Raw genomic sequence first — 18838 nt, 5'->3', positions numbered from 1 at the left:
GAAAACATGAAGTCATTGTTGATGGTTTAGGTGATCACCACAACACTACTTTGAGAAGGGGAGGGGGGCATTGCAGCAGAAGCTGAAAGTTCCAGGGATTCTAGTGTTAAGAACCAAAATGAAGAGTAAATCAAATGGCCTCACTTCAAAGAGCAATAAATGTGGAAATAAAAAATTCAGAACTTATCCAAAATCCGCCATTAAGAACTTTTAGATTGGAAGTTTGAGAACTTTTGGTCACATATAGTATTAGTGAACCCTGATCTGTTCTGGTTAAGCAACTCCAGATCAGAGAGCGGAAATCTAGATCAACTCCAGATACTTTTCATCAACTTACGCTGAAGTTTTTTTTTTTTTTTTTACAGATGCTCAGTTCCTAAAACCTAGACTTTTCATCTCACTCTTTGTAGAATTTCTCTACTTTTTCTACTGGACATGATTTGTGTTTCTGCAGTCTCCTTTGCTCCAGTTGAATGCTCACATATTTTTTCCACCTTAGTTCCTCATCAATAATTCTTGTAGTAGTTTTCTCTGCAGTTTCAGCAACATCTGCGGTGTTTTGTGGAGCTGGTACTTCTCTGAAAGAGCGCCGTGTTTCTTACTAAGACAAAATGGTCATTTGAAGACTCTGAACTCCTGCACCACTTTGGATTCTACTGAAAAAAAATGTATATTTTTGCTTTTTACTTCTGTTGAATTAAACTTTTATTTTGAGGCTCCATTTTATTAGTGCAATATTTGTTTTTTCTTGTTGCTTCTTAAGAAACTGGTGAGACAATTCCCTTTTGTGAGGTATGTAAAGCACAGCAGTGCAGCTGAACCTGCAGTTCAACTCCACTGTTACTGAAAGCCACTTTGACTCAGGTTTTACACTAATGTGTTTACACAGGTATGAAGAGGAAGGAAATGGCCCACTTAACACATTTGAACATTTGCAGATGTTACAACACTCATTGTTCATCCAAAGATTCAATATATCATAAACTTATTCAATTTTTTTTCATTTATTCCTTCTGCATGTTGCTTCACTGTCTTATTTGAGGGGTTGAGGTCCTCTGACAGATGCAGCATACCAAAAGTGGTCCTGAAAAAGACTTGTCCATCTGGGTGAACCTGCTCCTCCAGACCACTCTGGAATCACAAAGGCCTCTGCCACTAACACCCTCAGCTCCTGAAGTCCAGTAAATCAGTCAAAGTTTACGACCGGGACACTGACTTCAGCTGAACTATGAAGAGTAAATAACACCGGAACAGCTGGCAAACAGGGACTATGGTCAATGGTAAACATTTCCAAATCTCCTTTCGTGTCCTGATTTAAAACTTTACATATAGCAGGGGTGTCAAGGCCTCGAGGGCCGAAGTGCTGCTGGTTTTCAGAAACCCTGCTGCTGATTACCTGGATCAGGTGTGTTTAGCTAATAAGAAGCTTCTATTGGTTGGAAAACATGTAGGACATCGGCCCTTCAGGGCTGGAGTTCGACACCTGTAACATATAGCATCAAACATGAAGGTCAGATGAAAAGCTGTCTCTTTACTGCAGCTTCTGTGTGGCCAATCAAAATTATATAAAAATAAAAGCTGAGAATAAAAATATAATTAGCTGAAATAATCCTCAGGATTTATGAACTGGAGCTGCTTCAGTAAAACAACCTGAAACTTTAAGATGAAACCATTGAATGGAAAATAAATAAATCAATTTATTAAATCATTTAACCAATGAAGCAATATATGTAAATGACTGCATTAAAACGGTTAGATTAAGAGAAATGGCAAAAATACGACATTTTAACCAGATTTCTGGCACCACGTGGGTGTGTGCATGGGCGTGGCTTTGTGGAGAAATCCCTGCATTCTTTTTAGCTGCCAGCAGGGGGCAGCTGTGATCACATTGATTTTAACCACAATTTTAAACGCGAGAGATGACAAACGAAACTCAACAGCTCGTTTACTTATATTTTGTCTGACCACCTTAAGAAGCCTTTGTTTGATTTCACTTATAAATCTTTTAGTCTAACAAATGTAATTTGGGTTTTACATTTCAATGTGTGATAAAAAATAAAAAAAAACTAAGGCTTTTTTTTATTTTGGTAAAATGTTCTGAGTTTAAAAACTAAAGATCAGGAATTATAAGTTTTTACTTTCACTGGACCAAATATAAAAATGTGGTTTGCTTAAATGCAGCTTTTTTTTGCATCTACTCCTATTAAAAAATAAAATGCACTTTCCTTTTTTCTTCTTCTAATCCTAATATTAGTGCTCTGCCTTTCAAAAGTAATGTACACAACATTTACCCTCATTCAGAGAAGAAAAGCTTTAGTTCAAAAATGAGTTTTGGAAACAATTTTAAATATAAATAGAATTTATTAAAAAAAAGACAAGATATGCACAGCATATCTTATGGACTTATTACAAACATTTACAACAACACAAATACTGAAAATGCTACACAGGTATAAATAATAAACCTGACATCATCCAGCATGAAAAAACAGTTAATAAAAACAATGTTGTGGCAAAAACTAACATTCATAAAGAGCAGCAGGAACACCAGCTGTTTCGATTTGAACAAAAATAGAGTATTTCGACTGAAGAACGTTCACTTTTTGAGTAAGGTGCAAAACCCACACACATCGACACATAAATATGTCAGGTGTGAAACTCAACACAAGTCTTGAAATAACAGGTTGAAGAAAACCTTATAGTGAATTTTTTGGAGATAAAAAAAACTATCTGCTTTCAGACAGTTTGACAATCAATACAGAAACAGTTTTATGAATGTAAAACTTGAAAGTGAAGTTTTTTTATAATCCAGTTAACTATAGGAAGAAGTGGCTGTTTGCAGCTTTAAATTTCAAAAACATAAACGTGATCTGACCCTTTAATTAAAAAAAAAAAAATATTCCAAAAGCAGTCATCGAAAAGTCTGTTTACCGTGTAAAAGAAGTGATGTTTCAGCTTTAGGTTAGTTGAATCTCCGTCCTTCACACCTGCCTGTCCTTTGCTCCTCTTTGCTGGTAGAGCGGACTGTCAAAGCCGCTGTCTTGTTGCCGCTGTCTCAGCTCGGAGAACAACGGTCCGGAACAATCTCCCTCGCGTTCTGATCCCGGCGTCGGCTCTCGGTGAGCACTTTTCTTTGCGTGGGTGAAGGTTTCGGGCTTCCTGGGCATCTCGTTATAAACTGTTAGGTGGGACGAGTCTGAGGTGAGGCTGTCCAGCTCTCCCGCCTCTCTGACGGCGGACACAGAAAAAGGCTTCACAGGTTCGACTCTCCTCCCAGAGTCAGACAGTCTGGGGAGATTGACGCCACAGCTCGTCGTAGTCCAGTCCGTCGGTTTCTCCTCTCTGACAGGAGGCTCCTGGACCAGAAAAGGTTTCCATCGTCGTGCTGCCTCTTTGCTTGCCTCTCCTCCCTGCAGGAACAGCTCCATGTTTCTGCCACTCACAGACAAGTTCACAAAATCGACGTGGAACTGAGAAGCCGCTTTGGGTGGAGACTGTGGAGGCAGCCTGGATTCTGAACCTTCTTCACATGCAGGGCCGTCCTGGTAGCTTACAGCTTGAGTCTTAACTGGAGCAGTAGTTTTCTGTCTCCAATCAGCAGAAGTCGTCTTCTCGTGAGGTCTTTCTTCCACACTCGTCTCTGGACGCTCCGTTATCGCTGACGGCTTCTTCCTGAAAGCCGTGCTTCTGCTCGGCTGGCTGCCAGACACGGCGGTGGACACAGCTGCCAGCATGAAGAGAAATGATAAGATTACATTTTGGAGGGTTTAAATAATATGGCGGTTTGGTGCAGCAGAACTCGCCTGGTGAACTGTGCTTCTTTACAGATTTATTTCTGATTGGAGTTTCCAGCACTTTGGCCATAGCCGCCAGTTTGCTTGCAGCATTCATGATTTTCTTTTCAGCTCTGCAGAGAACAGGAAAATCGATGCAATTAGCCCGAGGAGCCGGAGCGAGGCCAGCAAACCGGTTTAGGACAATTATAGCGTCTTGCCCCGTCGTCTTGCCCCCGTCCTCCAGTAACTCCTGCAGACAGGTCAGGTAATAGTGCCGCATCTTTCTGGCCGTGTTCTGCCTCTCCCGCTGCACCTCAGTACGGATCATCTCTGCTGCACGCTCACGGCTCTCCTGGAGGTAACGCAACATGTCTCCTGACAAAAGGAAGAGGAAAGAACTTGGTTTTGGAGAACCTTCAAGAAGACGTGATGCAAAGAGAAGAAATTAAACAAACCTCTGATCTTCTCCACGGTGGTCAGATACTGCTGCTTCATCTCCTCTAGACCTTGATGAAGACTTTGTTGGTCAGAACTTCTGCATAAGAACAATAAATAAACCAGTGTTAAAAAAGAACTGTTTCAATCCAAAGATTGTAAAAATAAAATCTGAAATCCAAAAAGTATCAGGTTTACAATTCACTTTAAATCTCACAGAAATGAAAGAAAATATATTACATTAAATGCAAAAATATATATTTGTTTATTTACATAAATGCAGCCATCTGAATGTTGAGATAGGCCAACAAAAAATAAAATTAAATGCTAGGATAATCTTTAACAAACGTTTTGAACAATTATGTACTCGTATGATTAACCCTTTGGAACCTAAGGCCCAAAACTCTTTGTGTCTTTTGATTTCTAAAAGAAGACAGTTTGGATTAAAAAAAAATAAAAATCATCAGAAAGACGAAGGACAAACCCAGACGTTTCTGTGTTTCTCTTCACTTCCTCTAGTTGTTGCAGATGATCCGATGACATCTGTTGCAGTTTTCTTTCATGCTCATCTGAAAAAGTCAAACACAAATAACTACAGTAAACGTCATAAAAGTCTCAGAAAGCGGTTTCAAAAACCTGCCTTTCAGCTGCTGCGTGGATCTTTTGTGATCTCGGATGCTGTGCTGCAGTTGGCGACAGGCTTTCTCCAAGTGTCTCTGCAGCTCCTGGTTCTTCTTCTGCAGTTTGCTCAGCGTTTCCGAGCACTCTGTGCTGCAGCGCGGCGGCTCCTTCCTCTGGGATGAAGAACCTACACATTTGGGACAAATATGTCGTGTTTTTGAGGAGTGGAACATAAACTGAGCAGCTCTCTCTATGGAGCAAACGGCTTACTTTGGACTCTGTGGATTTCTCTGTTATGCTGATCTTGAGCTTCTTTTAGGGCTCGGCTTAGTTTTTCCTCACTCGTCTGTGGGAGTGAAAATGACATTTTAAATCCGTAATATAAAGATTTTTTACAGTAAAACCTTGAACTCACCCTTTTCCACTCCTTTCCGGCCTCTGAAACGGCTCTATTCACCACATCTCTGACAGAGGCTTCAATGATGTGTATCATCGCCTCTGAGGTGGATCCGCTGGTTCTTCTGCCGTCAGTCCCTTCCTGATCTGCTTTTGTGCTCTCAAAGAGTCGCTTATGAACTTCAGCTAGTCCACACTGAAGTTCTGCAAGGAACTCTGCTCTCATCTGCTGGATCGTCTTCCTCTCAGAGAACTGGCGTCTCCACTCTTCCTCTCGTGCCCTCACAGTCTGCTGGAGTCTGGCCTCCATCTGTAGGAGTAGCTCCTCCCTCTGGAGCTCAGCATCCTCTCTGACCTGCTGCAGAGCCTGCTCCATCCTCTTGCTTTGCTCCTGCAGCTTGGACTGGCACGCCTGCTCGCTGCAGGCCTGGAGGACGGAGATCTCCTGCTGTTTGTCTCTGTTCCAGGCAGCTCTTGCTGCAGCCAGCTCAGCTTTCAGCAGAGCGGCCTGCTCCGTCGATGCCTCTTCTAGCTGGCTCCTGAGATCCGCCAGCTCCTCTTCGAGATCCTCCACTCCTCTGGCTCCAGAGCCGTGCTGCTCCGGCAGGTTCCTGGTACCCTGCTCCTCTGCATCCTTCAGAGCCTGGGACACCTGAAGTACAACAGAAAAAAACAATTATTTAACACCCAACAAAATATGAAATGGAAAAAAAACAATGAAAAAACATGTCATACTCTTTGTTTTATGAGATTTTCCTGCAACATTTCCCACTTTTCCCTTTCTGCTTGCAGACAGGTTTTGTATTCAGGCAGAGATGGCAGATCCTCAATCCAGCGGTTATAAGCACGAGTTACTGCTCCTTCAACCTGATGCACAAAAAACATCAGATCCTTCAAAATAAAAGCCCATAAAATCTTTACAAGTTCAGTTACAAATGTTTGTTTCCACTTGGAAAGCAGAAAACTAAACTGGGATTAGAAGGTTGTCCTGACCTGCTTTGCCATGTCCTGCAGGTGCTTCTTTTGCAGCTCTCTCTGGACTTGTTTCCTGGTGTCCTCCACAGCTTGGCGTTGCATTTTATCAGCTTCCAGTTGGAGCTGCTGTTTCTGCGCAGTGAGTCTGGAGTCCAGCTCTTCAGCAGAAACCATCACACCGTTGGCCTCAGTCTCATCCGTTTGACAAGCCAGCTCAGCTGCCTCTCTCTGTTGATCTCCTTTAGAGGCCTTCAGCCTTTGAGTCCAGGCTTTCTCAATCTGCCAAAAAGAAAACACCTTTGATCATATTTCTCATTAATGAAGGCTGAATGATTTTCTTTGTCTTAAATGTTGAACCTCTTGAAGTTTCGCCCTCCACTCAGCTTCGACTACAGCCACACGAGAGTCCACTTGCTGCTGGATTTCAATCTCCTTCTCCTTCTCAGTGTTGCTGATCATTTCCTCAAGCAAGCTCTTCTCCTTGCAGACAGATATGTAGCACTCCTGCACGGCTAGCATCTTATCACTGACTTCTGACAGCTGCTTTCTGAGTAGAGAAAGGACACACGAGTAAGACACACGGAATCAACAGCAGCGTTCAACTACATTAGCAGAGATCTTACTGCAGCTGCTGAAGCTGTTCCTGGTGAAGTGCAGTCAGCTGTTTCAGCTGAGCGTCGTGTTCCTGCTCGAGCTCGGTTCTGACCCGGTTCACCACATCATCCCGATACTGCTGGTTAATCCGCTCAGACCTTAAAAACATTTAAAGCACATTTTGTTCCGAATCCTCCTTAAATTTATTTAGTGTTTATGCTCCTCTCGTCTCCCAGGATTTACCGTTGTGCTGCTTCTTGCTTTTCCTGGTCCAGCTCCTGGATCATCTCCCTCATTTTGGTGCACAGCTCTGTGTTGGCACACTTCACTTTTTCTTCGCTCACTTTCAGCTCCTTATTTTGCTTTTCAAGAAGCTACAAGTAGGAAATTAAGAACACACTCCAGTAAAAATAATGTTTTTGTTGTCTTTAACATGTTCTTGTGGCATTTTTCTCGTGATGAAGGACATATATAAAATAACTTAAGATTAAAACTCCATTTCTAAGTATTTCTTCATTCTAATTGAGATGGATCAGAAGCTGATAAAAACCTGCGGTTTGAAAAAGCTCAGGTTTGCGATGCATCAGCTGTCATGGGCGGGGCCAAAGTCTCCTTTCTCTGCTACAATTCTGAAGCATCCACTTGCAGACAAACAGATCCATTATGGTCTTCATTTTCCTCGTCTGAGCTGATATCTGGCTCAAAACTGTACAACTGGATAGCTCTGACATTGCTAAGCTAATGTTAGCTTGGGTTTGTGAGGTGCTATAAGCTAGCTGGAGAGAGTGTAAATTAAAGACAATTAAGGCCAACTTGTACACCAACAGCCCCGCCCACAACATTCTAATGAACTCTTGCTGCTCTACAGAAAAATGAAACAATTTTACAATCGAAAAAATATATAGTTGGAGTGAGACTTTAAACAAAACAATAACTTTATTAATTAGACAAAAAATATGTCTGACCTCCACCTGCTCCTGTAGGAGCTGCTTTTCTTCTTGTAGCTTCATCAGCTCCTTCTGAGAGTCTCCAGGCGTGTCAAGAGTCCTCATCTGACTTTCCTTCACCTTTTCATAGAAATGGTTTATTTAAATTGTTACATTTTAGGAACTGTACACAAAGTGGTTTAACAGAAATGAGTTTGAAGACGTCCTCACAGCAGAGTTGAGCTTTGCTTCCTCTAACTCCGTCTGCAGCTGGTGAACTTGAGCCTGGCGCTGCTGGAGTTCCTCCTGCAGCTGACTGATCTTCTGCCGCTTCCCCTTTAAGCACCCCAGACAGCGCTGCATCTCCGCCCGCAGGAGCCTCAAAGCCTCGTCCTTGGGCAGCTTGGAATCTGGCTGCTGAGCCACAACACTACAGGCGAGGTAAAAAGAAAAAAAATGATTTGGATTAGAGGTGAGAGCAAAGCAAAGCAGATCAAGACAGGTGAGAGATGACTGAACACCTGTGAAGGACTCCATTCTTCCGCTTTGATTGCTTAAATCCCAAATCCAAACAGGATTCGGACAGATGGTGGTCCCACTCACTGTTGAGGTCTAACGCCACCACCCCATGCTTGACAGCAGATTCATACAGAGTGATCTGCTCCTTCAGGTCGGCCATGTCCTCCTTTGAGACGAAAACAAATCCAGTTTAAGCAGCACTTTTATTTACACTCAAAACCTGTCAAAACGTTAATGCAGCGTTCAAGGACGGCCACATTGCCACTAGTTCCGGACGCAGAGCTCCGCCGGACTTTCTGTCACAGCAGCAAATGACTGCGGTCACACCCCGAGGTCCGTAAGGATAAAACACTTTGATCGTGTGCTGTAGATCTTCAAGGTGAGGCCCTTTGAGCGGATTTAGTGTCCGATAAATCAGAAGCAAACCTGTAAAGCTTTGTTCATGTTTTCGCTCAGTGCTTTGGAGGACTGAGCCTGCTGCAGCTTGAGTTCCATTTGCTTCATCTCCTGGACTGAATCTGCAGAAGAAAGATTCACCGGTGAGAGTTGAAAAGCGAGCAAAGATTTTTCCTTGTTCTCTTCTTCACTCACTCGTCTGAAGCAGCTTGCCACACTGCTGCTGGCTGTCCTCCAGGCGCTGGCTAAGAGAATTGACGACTCTGGCCCTCTCCAGCTGCTCTTCTTCTCTTTGGCGCTCCAGAAGCTTCACCTGCTCCCGTAACCTCTGACCAGCATCAATCTTAAGGCATCAGAACGACAACAATAAATAAATCACGTCTGATAAAGGTAAATAAATGTCCGTCTTTAATAAAACTGCAGACCTGTTCGCTCAGACCCTGAGAGGCCGAGTCAAGTTTCTGCTGCAGAACTAGCAGTGCGGCATCGTGCTGCTCCTTCATGATGGCGATGTCTCGGTCATGTTGCTCCCGCACTCTAGAGAGGGTATCAGTGCGACAAAGCTCCAGCATCTGCTGCTTCATGCTGTCCACGGCCGCGTCTGCCATCCTCAGTTTCTTTACGTTCTGCAAACATAATAAAACTCCAGTATGAACAATATAATTTTAACTAACTCTAAAAACAGAAATCCAATGTTTACCTCCTGGTCTCTGTCACTGAGGGTCTGTAGTTGCTGCTCCACAGATGTTAGCTTTTTCTGCATCTGAGCCTCTCTGTCTTTGGCCTGTTCAACCAGTCGACTGGATTCCTTCAGACTGACGGCCAGGCCGTCCTTTTCATCTGTTATTCAGGAATAAAAATGTTGGATATGTTTAGAAAAATCTGCATAACCATAAATAAAAGAAGCAAACTCGAAGATAAACAACAGAAACTCCACTAATAACACAGAAGATTCCCAGAAAATGTCATATTTTATATTTTAAAAAAAAGTTTTAACAACCTTAAATTCACTGTTAAATTGTTAATGTAATTTTTAGGCTAAAAGAATAATATAATGGTCAATTAAGTGATATTTTAACATTGTTTTAAAGATATATCCACAAGTTAAAGATACCTTTGATAATTGCAAACTGATGCTCCAAGTATCTCAGACTCCGGCGTGAATCCTCCAGCTTTCGCTCCATGTCTTCAATCTGTCTTTGTTGAGCTTTGTTCAAAATCTGCAGCTGAGAAATCTGCTCCTGATCTGCAGTTTCTAATAATAAAAAAACAAGCTTTAATCAACACAGCTACTTTAAACAATGTTTTAAACAATGAGTAGAAACCGTTAACCAGACAAATAATCTTCTCAGAGAACTTTATCTGTGACTGTCTGGTTTTATTAAGACTGTGATGAGGATGGTTTTCAGTTCTTCTCAAGCCCAAACATACAGGGTTTAAATGTTAAAAGTCTTGATTTGAGCTTCTTTTTCTCTATATTTTTTGCAGACCAATAGTACCACAGTGAGCCATTTTTAGCAGATGTAATCATCTAAAATTCTTCAACATATAGACTGAAACTTAGTAAAAAGTAAAGTTTTTTTTGGTAAAACTGACACTATATTTTAATAATTATTAAAAAGAATCCAGCCTTGAGGCAGCAAAACATTCACCACTCTGCTATTTAAGCTACTTACATTTTTTTTAATAATGTAAACACTTTATTATTTTTATCCAATCAGAAGCATTAAACTATTCAGGGAAGGAACATTCTACTTCATATACTTTGCGTTTATTCCAGCTGCTCATCACAACAAAAAGCGACAAAGGCAGGACACATGAAGTGGAGAGACTTAAACTTAAAAAAAGAAAGAAAAAAAAACACCATTAAAAACATTGTATTCCACACCAAAAAACTATAACAAATCACTAAAATACGGTATGAAATCAGGAAAAACTTTTTTAATATTCTATCCAAAAATAAAGTTTAAAAGACTCACGTTGGGTTTTATCAAGGAGCTGTCTTTGCAGATGGTCATATGGGCCTTCTTGCTGAGCGGACATCTTTGGTAGATGGGCGGGATGCTGCGGGTTGTAGCTGACCTTATACTGATTTACAAGCTGATCCTCCAGCTCAGATTTCAAATTCTGGAAATTAAAAATACAGAAAACAATTGAATTGGAGAATTGGATATATTTTAAACATTTCAAAACAAAAAACTGTTTTAAATATTCATCATTATATTTCTTCCTTCTGGAGTTAAAAAAAAGAGAATTTTGTATGAGAACAGCTTTTAAATTGAAAACTTTTAAGAACTTTTATTTTATTTTTTTAGGTAATGTAAGATGTACATATAATTACTTACATTTCTGTGTAATTTAGCAACCAAGGTTACTTTACTCTCAAAAGGATATAACTAAGATCTACCGACTGCTGGTACAAAAAAATATTTAGTTATTTTATATTTTTTCAAAAATTCAGTCACATTTTAACAAAGATCTCCGAGGGGGGAAAATCTTTTTTTTCAGTTTCAAAAAAGGTTTGAAACTGTGGAGTTTTGAGACCTAAAAACAGAAAATGTGAAGAAGAAATTAATGATGTTTAAATAAAAATTGCAGAATGTTTCAAACCCTTTTTTTTTCTTAACTCCAGTATTTCACCTTGAATTTTTCAAGTTGGTTTTTTGGGTTTCATATCTTTATGGGCCTGATTTGGCTCCATAGAGGGGAAACCCCCCAGAAAAATATGATTGAAAGAGATTTCTAGTAGACTACAGAAATAAACGTTTAATTATTTTATTATCTTCAAACTGAAATATTTATTTCTGTTCAATCAAATTTGTAACCATTACCTTTTTTCTCATAATTTTACACTTGAGTAGAATCCCAGAATCTACTCACATTTGGTGGTTCTGGATCACTTACTTGAAAAGGGTTTCTGGAGTTCTGCTCATCCATGTAGTCCTCTCCTCCATTATATTCCATGTGATTTTCAGTTCTTTCTGGGTATGACTGCGGCTCATAATGAATGGGGAAATCCTCGTTCTCTGTACATCTGTTCGTGTATTCATAATCCTCCGGTCCAAACTGATGTTCCTGATTCCAAGTGTGAGGCAAGGGCGGATTTTGACTTTGATGCTGGTTGATATGAGCTCCTCCACCTTTGTAGGCATAATCAGCGTGCGGGCCTCCATCATAATCATCCTCAAAGTTCTTCAAAAAGCATCAACATAACAGATTAGTTTTTTTGTTTGAGTCAAGAAAGCAAAAGTGTATTAAAATGAGGTGTTACCTGTGCGTGGGTATGATCGGACCACTGTTGGTTCCACTGTGACTGTGGGCTATAAAAACAAACATTTATCAAACAACAGAGCAGTTAACCTTAAATAAGACACACTAATGTGTCCACCGGATGCGCTACCTGTTGCCGGTGTTTTTATTGCTGTAGGTGGAGCCCTCCAGCTCAGGGGAGGAGCAGTCTCTGCTGTCCTCCAGCATGTCATCGGGCAGGTCTGTGAGCAGCTGGTGCAGCTGCAGAAAAAAAAGCACACAGAAATGAGTCGAAGAGGTTGCTGAGCAACAGAGTTATAAAGTAACACAGCTTGAAAAACTAAAGCACAGAGAGGTAATCAATGACAGGTAGAGAATGTGCTTTTATGTTTGCACAAAGATCAATCACACTGAAGCAGCAGTTACATTAATGTTTTAATAATATTTTAAAGTTACAATGAATTTACTGTGAAATAGTAATATTTTGATGCATTTTGCAGTGTATTACATTTTAATTATGATTCATTTATACTTCATGAGCTAAAAAAAGAGAGATACAAGCCTCAAACTCCAGTTACAGCTTTTTAAAAGTGTGAAAAGGATACTGTTTGATTATTATTTGCAAAACAATTCAAAGTGAACCCAACTATGAAGAAGACTTAAAAAAAAGCTCCTCACTGAGCTAAACAGACAAACAAGCAGAGTCTGCTGAACTTACTTCCCACAAGGATTGCTGAATGTTCCTCAAATCCTCCACAGCTTCCACAATAGAAGGACCCATATGTGCAATTATAGGTTTAAAAACAGTCAACAGAGACAACTCTTCTTCTGCACGAGCCCTAACACAACCTTCAGTCCAGTCTGAGTGCCTGGAGAGACGACCTTCTGCTGAAAATATTCAAAACCTGCCCGGCATGCCGTCAGCTCCCCGTGGGATTGCTCCGTTTTGCTCCAAAAGAACTCCATTGTTCAGACCGAACATATAGCATGGTTAATTGGAGCAGAAACATTCCGATTACCGGTGGTCAACATTTCCCACTTCACTGGCTTGTTTGAAATTGGGCTAAAAATTCAAAATAAAACTTTTGGCGAGTCCTGACAAATTCATTAAAAATGTAGGTAAAATAGTTCTGCCTTAGTCCATGTAATGAGGTCAGGCCAAATAACCAAAATAGAGACAGCAGAGCTTGTTTAAGCTTAAGACACACCTGAAAGGAGGTCCTCCCTGGAGCCAATAATAACTCACAGTCATGGCTCAACAGATGAAGGTGTGAGAAATAAATGACAGACTGTCACAGTTTTTTAAAGGTCAATATTGTGTTTTTTGTTGTTCTTGTTTTCATTTACCCTTTAGATCTCACCAAAAAAAGACATTGATTTGTTTACTTATCATTTTATGTTACCTCTTGCTCTCTTGCGTAGTCCTCTTGGTCATATTCCTCATCATCATGTTGGGTTTGAAGAGCAGCACTGTCAAAGTCTATGGACATGCTGCAAAACCTGCTAGTGGGCTAGAAAAAGAGGAGTAACAAACCAAGGTAAAAGGGCTATCCTGCCTCTCAGTCACAGCTGTCTATTTTATTATTCAGGTTTTGTGCCAAGGTAGGTATCCCTGCCAGAATTTATATCCCCTGTTTTAGCGTTAATATTTTGTTTATAAAGGCATAAAAGGAGATTTAATGTTGATTATACTTTTTTTATTTTGGAGTTTGAATTCTCGTGTTAGCAGGGGAAACATATTCTGGCAGGGGACACACATTGGGGCAGGGGTAACTATCTTGGCACGACACCTGTGTCAAAGGTTAAATTCTAGCGAAAGTGCTGCTTCAAGCTGACAGGTATTTGTCAAAACAATGAGCGTCACCTCACGCAGGTGTAGACAGAAGCTAACCCGTGTAGCAGACGGAAACAGTGTGAATATATTACCTGTTTGAAGAAATAAATCCTTTTGTTTAGCTTAGCCTCCTCCTATCGACAAACACCTGAAAACAAACGCTACACCGCTAATTATGAAGATGCGGCTCCAGTTAGCTAAAAGTGATGCATTCGGTTTTGCTTAAACATAAAATAAACATGTTTACAACATAAATAGCTACGCAGAAAAAATAAACAAACTCGAAAAGCGTCTGACTTCACATTACAAGCATTTAGCAACGCTGTAAAGGTAGAGATAAACGAAGCTAGTTGCGGCTAAGTAGCACACAGGTTAGCTTCCTCTTTAAACGGACCCACTGTATTCTGCAGACTCGCCCACTTTGAAAACTCCCGCGCGACAGCAGCGCCAAACCATCGCGAAGCTTCAAGTAACTGAAGAAAATTTTCACGCTAGTACTTTCACTATCTGATGTTGCCGCTGGTTACGTTATTTTATTGTAACACAGTCTTTTCAGTTTGGTATTTCATTCGATTGGAAAGACAAAATAGTTAGATACTTTGGTTCCCAAACCCGGAACAAGAAAAGAACAGTCGCCATGGTTACACGAATGGATTTCTGGGAAGTGTAGTCAAATTAGCCAAAACAAATTTAACAAACTAAGTGAGGGTGGCGTTCTTGTCATGCTTTGTTTATTTATTTTTTCTTTTTTTCAAAGCACAACTGTTTTATGGCGTTTTTCTATTGACTAAAAAAAAATTCTACCTTAAAAATAAGTAAAGTGCCACAATTACTTCTCTCTGTATGGTGGCTTGATTGGGACAAAAATGGTCATCTGACTTCCGCGTTTTCCTCAAGAGCTGTTCCAGGATCAGTTTCTCCAGTAATAATTACAATTTACTGACTCAGAGTTTTTTGTTTTTGACTGACTAGAGTTCAGCGGTTTCAGATCCGGGATTTCGTAGTCAGCTGACGGGAGACAGCCTGCAGTTCCCCAGTTTAACGTCGCGGGACCACGTAAACACACAAATCATTTCGAATCAGGTGAAAAATGGCCTCAAACCCATCCAAGATAAAGACAAAGGTTGCTTCAAATGAAAGGTGAGAGGAAAAAAGTGCAGACTGTGAGAATAAGCCAGCCGTATGTCTTTTAGATACTTAAATATTTTTGTCATCTGCAGGTTGAAAAGCTTGAAAAACGCATTTGAAGCCAAGTATGGAGAGTCCCCACTCTTCTATGCGTGTGCACCTGGAAGAGTTAATCTAATAGGTCATCTAAATATTCTATTATCCATGTTATCAAATCTTGATTAGTCTGTGTTTTATATATCATCAATACAAGTGTTATTTTATCTCACTGGGAAACTTTTCTTCATTTGTTTTGTTATAATCCATTAACCAGGGGAGCACATTGATTATTGCGGTTATTCTGTACTGCCGATGGCCATTGAGCAGAGCATCCTTGCAGCCGTGTCTCTGAACAACTCTGGAATGATCCAACTGGCAAACACGAATCCTCAATATAAGTAAGAGACCAGTTATCATTATCATTTAGTGATTTATTAATAGGTTTCTTTCTTTTACAAACTTGTTTTTGTCAATCTACAGGGATTATGAAGTGGCATGCTCAGAGGACATCACCATAGACAAAGACGACCCAAAGTGGTATTATTATTTTCTCTGTGGAGTTAAAGGTATTCAGGTATGGTTTGTTAGTTAAATCAACCTGACATTAAAACATATATTTTTACAGTTTTTAAGTTGCTGTGATATTTTTTTTCCTGCAGGAGAAGTTTGGGATCACTCATTTAGCTGGGATGTCCTGTGTCGTAGATGGTTCTATTCCTCCCAGTTCTGGTCTATCCAGCTCCAGTGCTTTGGTTTGTTGCGCTGGTCTCTTAACTATGGAAGCCAATCAGAAATCCCTGTCCAAGGTAAAACTCGTAACCTAAAATATGAAGATGCTTTGAAGCTTGTTGTTTATGAGAATCTTTTCCTCCAGGTGGCTCTTGCTGAGATATGTGCCAAATGTGAACGCTACATCGGTACAGAGGGGGGAGGCATGGACCAGTCCATTTCTTTTCTGGCAGAAAAAGGCACTGTGCGTACATCTATCAGATCTTTTTGGTTTTGCAAACTAACCCTAAAAAAATGTTTTTTTTTCATTGATTTTTAATAGTTTTGAATTCGTTGTCAGGCAAAGCTGATAGAGTTTCAGCCCCTGCGGGCCACTGATGTGAAGCTTCCAGAAGGAGCTGTGTTTGTGATTTCCAACTGCTGCAAAGAGATGAACAAAGCTGCCTCCTCTCACTACAACATCCGCGTGGTGGAGTGCCGGATTGCCACAAAGGTGGAGGATGAAGCTGCTTCAGTTTTTTTCGACTAATTTTGAACTTTTATAAACCGCATGTTGTGTTTGTGAATTCAGATGCTGGCGCATCGTCGTGGTCTGGATCCAAGCAAAGTGTCCAAGCTGTCCCAGGTTCAGACTGAACTGAACGCCTCTTTGGAGGAGATGCTGGCCCTGGTGGAGGAGGCGTTTCATCCTGAACCGTACACTCGGGAAGAGATCTGCAAGCTGCTGAGCATCCCCTCAGAGCAGTTCTCCACAGAGCTGCTGAGTGCCAACACCCAGCATGGTGTGTTCCAGCTCACATATGCTTATTCTGTCAAGATCTTCTGTAAATCTCAAACATGATTAGATGTTTGAGCGTTTGAAGATAACATTTGCATCTTCCGTCTTCTCTCCTAGTCACACACTTTAAGCTTTACCAGCGGAGCAAACACGTGTACGGTGAAGCTGCCCGGGTGATGAGCTTCAAGAGCGTCTGTGACTCCGAACCGGCCGACGCCATACGGCTGCTGGGGGAGCTGATGAACCAGAGCCATGTGAGCTGCAGAGACCTCTATGAATGCAGCTGTCCTGAACTGGACCAACTGGTGGACATCTGTCTGTAAGTTCTGCAGAGCGAGATTTATGATGAAATGGAGCTTCAAACTCTCATTTTGCTGCTATGTAATTTTTTCTTTTCTGGAAGATACTTTCTTATTCTTTACCATTCATCAATCAATCAATTTTAAGCGCTGTTAAAGCTGCAACAGAATTTCTGCTTACTAACTTTTCCAGTTTTGACTTTGAAATCACTGAAGTTTCTTGACTGATTTGGTGGATCAGATGCTGACATTTCTGAGCTGCAGTTTTCCTTTACTGCCACCTTCTGGTAGTAAATGTAATTTTTTAAAAGCGGCAAATTGAGCTTTGTAGCACCTTTTTAGAGCAAATCAGTAAATGAGATATCAGAGGAGAGTGAGCAAAAAAGAGACTTTTAGATTGTTCTAAACTGGTTGATTTGTAGTGATTGCAGTCAATTAAACCCTCACTTTAGTTTAGTTCTCTTGTCCAAAACAGTGAGATAAATAGTTCTTTAATGCATTATCCTTTATCAATTAAGCTAAACATTAATGCACTGCTTTTGCAGCATCCATTCTCTACAATCACTTCTGTTTTTTTCTGAATGCAGAAAGTCTGGGGCCGTTGGGTCCCGGTTGACAGGAGCCGGTTGGGGAGGCTGTGCCGTCTCCATGGTTCCCAGCGGGAAGGTGGAGTCTTTCCTGAAAGCTGTCAGAGATGCATACTACACCCCCGACCCCCGCAGGGCAGCTATGGAAGAACAAAGTTTGTTTGTTTCAAAGCCGGGTGGCGGAGCTGCACTTTTCCTGGAAGACTAAAACTTCCTTTCGGCAATCATTTGTTTCAAAATACAGAAACTGTGAGGGGAAATAGGGGACTTCTGACCATCCTTTACATGCAATAATGTTGCTGGGTTTAAATTGAACTTCTTAAGGTGGATTATAAGGGCTGAAAACCTTCCTAAGTTTCCTGAGTTGTTTCTCTACTTGATTTTCAAGATCAAATTTTGTAATAAATCAACAATTTAATCATTTTTTTATCAATAAAGGCGCTGAAAATTTAAAACAAGAGTATGCAATGTATTTTCAAGCTGTGCATTCATATTATCAAAAAATCTAATTTTCAATTTTTTTATACCTCATGCTGCCTCTAAATTTAAACCTGAAATCTTAGCTTTATGAAGAATCAGAGTCCCAATATTAACATTTTTTGATGTAATATTCGCTAAATATTTCTAAAGTACTGGAGAAAAACAAAAACTATCAGCTTAAATGCTTTTTGGCATTATCATTTTATTAAAAAAACAGCTTTTAATCCGTTCAACTGAACATCTTGTAATTATGTTTTGTTCTGCAATTCCTTTTTTAGATACTACAACCATGCAACCTTATGTTTTTGAATAAATTCAGATAAAACATTGATCAAATATCAAAACACACACAGTTGTCTTCAACAGGAACCACAGATTGAACCTCACAAGGAAGACAGTTCGATTTAGCACTAAAAATCTAAAAAAAATATTTTTTTTTTCACTGACACAGATTGTGCTTTTGTTCAACAGGTTCATTCAGAATCTGTTTTTTGGATTTATATAGTAAATAAATAATCTTAGAGGGAAAACTTACAAAGAAAGTTACAGTTTGTAGATTTTGGACCAAATTGTTCTGGTTTTTACTTATTCACGAATAAAATGGATGATACTGAAACTTTGGTGTTTTTTTCCAGTGAATCAAAAAAGGAAATTTTATCTTTTTAATGTGAAAATCTTTATATTTTCGCTGATATTTTTTTCTGCACCAATTTTTTTAAGTCAAACACTTTTATTTCCAATTGTGGTAACCATTTACACATTTGTAAAATGTTCTTCATTTTTGATTGATATACTTTCATAACGAGTTATTCTATTTGAATATGACAACACTACTTTTGAGTTATTGGTATAAAAAAATGAGGTATGTTTGTGTTTTGGATTTGGGCATGGTTCAGCCCAAATGAAGGACACTGGTAGCTTGTGCTTGTACTCATATACACAGATTCTTGTGAAGTGTCCCAACAGTTCAGTCTGTTCTGTTCACTCCATATTGCTCTGATGCTTGTTTGGGCTTCCAAAGGAGACGCACGAGACCGCGTTGGTTCTCTTGATTACATTGTCGATAAAGTTGGAGCT

At 40.2% G+C, this 18838-nt stretch overlaps 2 protein-coding genes across 5 annotated transcripts; one reads left to right on the top strand and one right to left on the bottom strand.

Moving 5' to 3' along the window:
* Positions 1–2345: 2345 nt before the first annotated feature.
* Positions 2346–14127, bottom strand: cep152 (centrosomal protein 152). Of its 2 annotated transcripts, XM_024281507.2 has the most exons (27): positions 13814–14127; positions 13291–13398; positions 12039–12148; positions 11910–11958; positions 11543–11830; positions 10618–10765; positions 9753–9893; positions 9339–9478; positions 9064–9264; positions 8834–8981; positions 8669–8760; positions 8245–8408; positions 7955–8153; positions 7763–7864; positions 7041–7171; positions 6827–6955; positions 6561–6750; positions 6222–6482; positions 5964–6095; positions 5248–5880; positions 5103–5178; positions 4852–5019; positions 4696–4780; positions 4232–4311; positions 3995–4151; positions 3804–3907; positions 2346–3724 (listed from the first exon to the last, which is right to left on the bottom strand). In XM_024281507.2, exons 2-27 carry the CDS (start codon positions 13375–13377, stop codon positions 2982–2984), a joined length of 4758 nt encoding a protein of 1585 aa, XP_024137275.1. In that variant the 5' UTR covers positions 13378–13398; positions 13814–14127; the 3' UTR covers positions 2346–2981. The 2 variants fall into 2 exon arrangements, with proteins under 2 accessions (XP_024137275.1, XP_024137277.1); XM_024281509.2 differs by lacking the exons at positions 13291–13398; positions 13814–14127 and adding an exon at positions 12606–13193.
* galk2 (galactokinase 2) lies at positions 13661–17736 on the top strand. Of its 3 annotated transcripts, none has more exons than XM_024281515.2 (11): positions 13661–13725; positions 14694–14861; positions 14942–15030; positions 15163–15286; positions 15369–15462; positions 15548–15694; positions 15763–15861; positions 15958–16110; positions 16189–16399; positions 16513–16714; positions 17282–17736. In XM_024281515.2, the coding sequence occupies exons 2-11, from the start codon at positions 14812–14814 to the stop codon at positions 17487–17489; spliced, it is 1377 nt and encodes a 458-aa protein (XP_024137283.1). In that variant the 5' UTR covers positions 13661–13725; positions 14694–14811; the 3' UTR covers positions 17490–17736. The 3 variants fall into 3 exon arrangements, with proteins under 3 accessions (XP_024137283.1, XP_024137284.1, XP_024137282.1); XM_024281516.2 differs by lacking the exon at positions 13661–13725 and adding an exon at positions 14117–14190; XM_024281514.2 differs by lacking the exon at positions 13661–13725 and adding an exon at positions 14282–14423.
* The last annotated feature ends 1102 nt before the right edge of the window (positions 17737–18838 follow it).

The sequence above is a fragment of the Oryzias melastigma genome, linkage group LG6 (genome assembly GCF_002922805.2).
Source record: "Oryzias melastigma strain HK-1 linkage group LG6, ASM292280v2, whole genome shotgun sequence".
Classification (NCBI taxonomy): Eukaryota; Metazoa; Chordata; class Actinopteri; order Beloniformes; family Adrianichthyidae; genus Oryzias; species Oryzias melastigma.
Note: the sequence above shows the minus strand (reverse complement) of the source record. Positions and strands in the feature narration are given on the sequence as shown.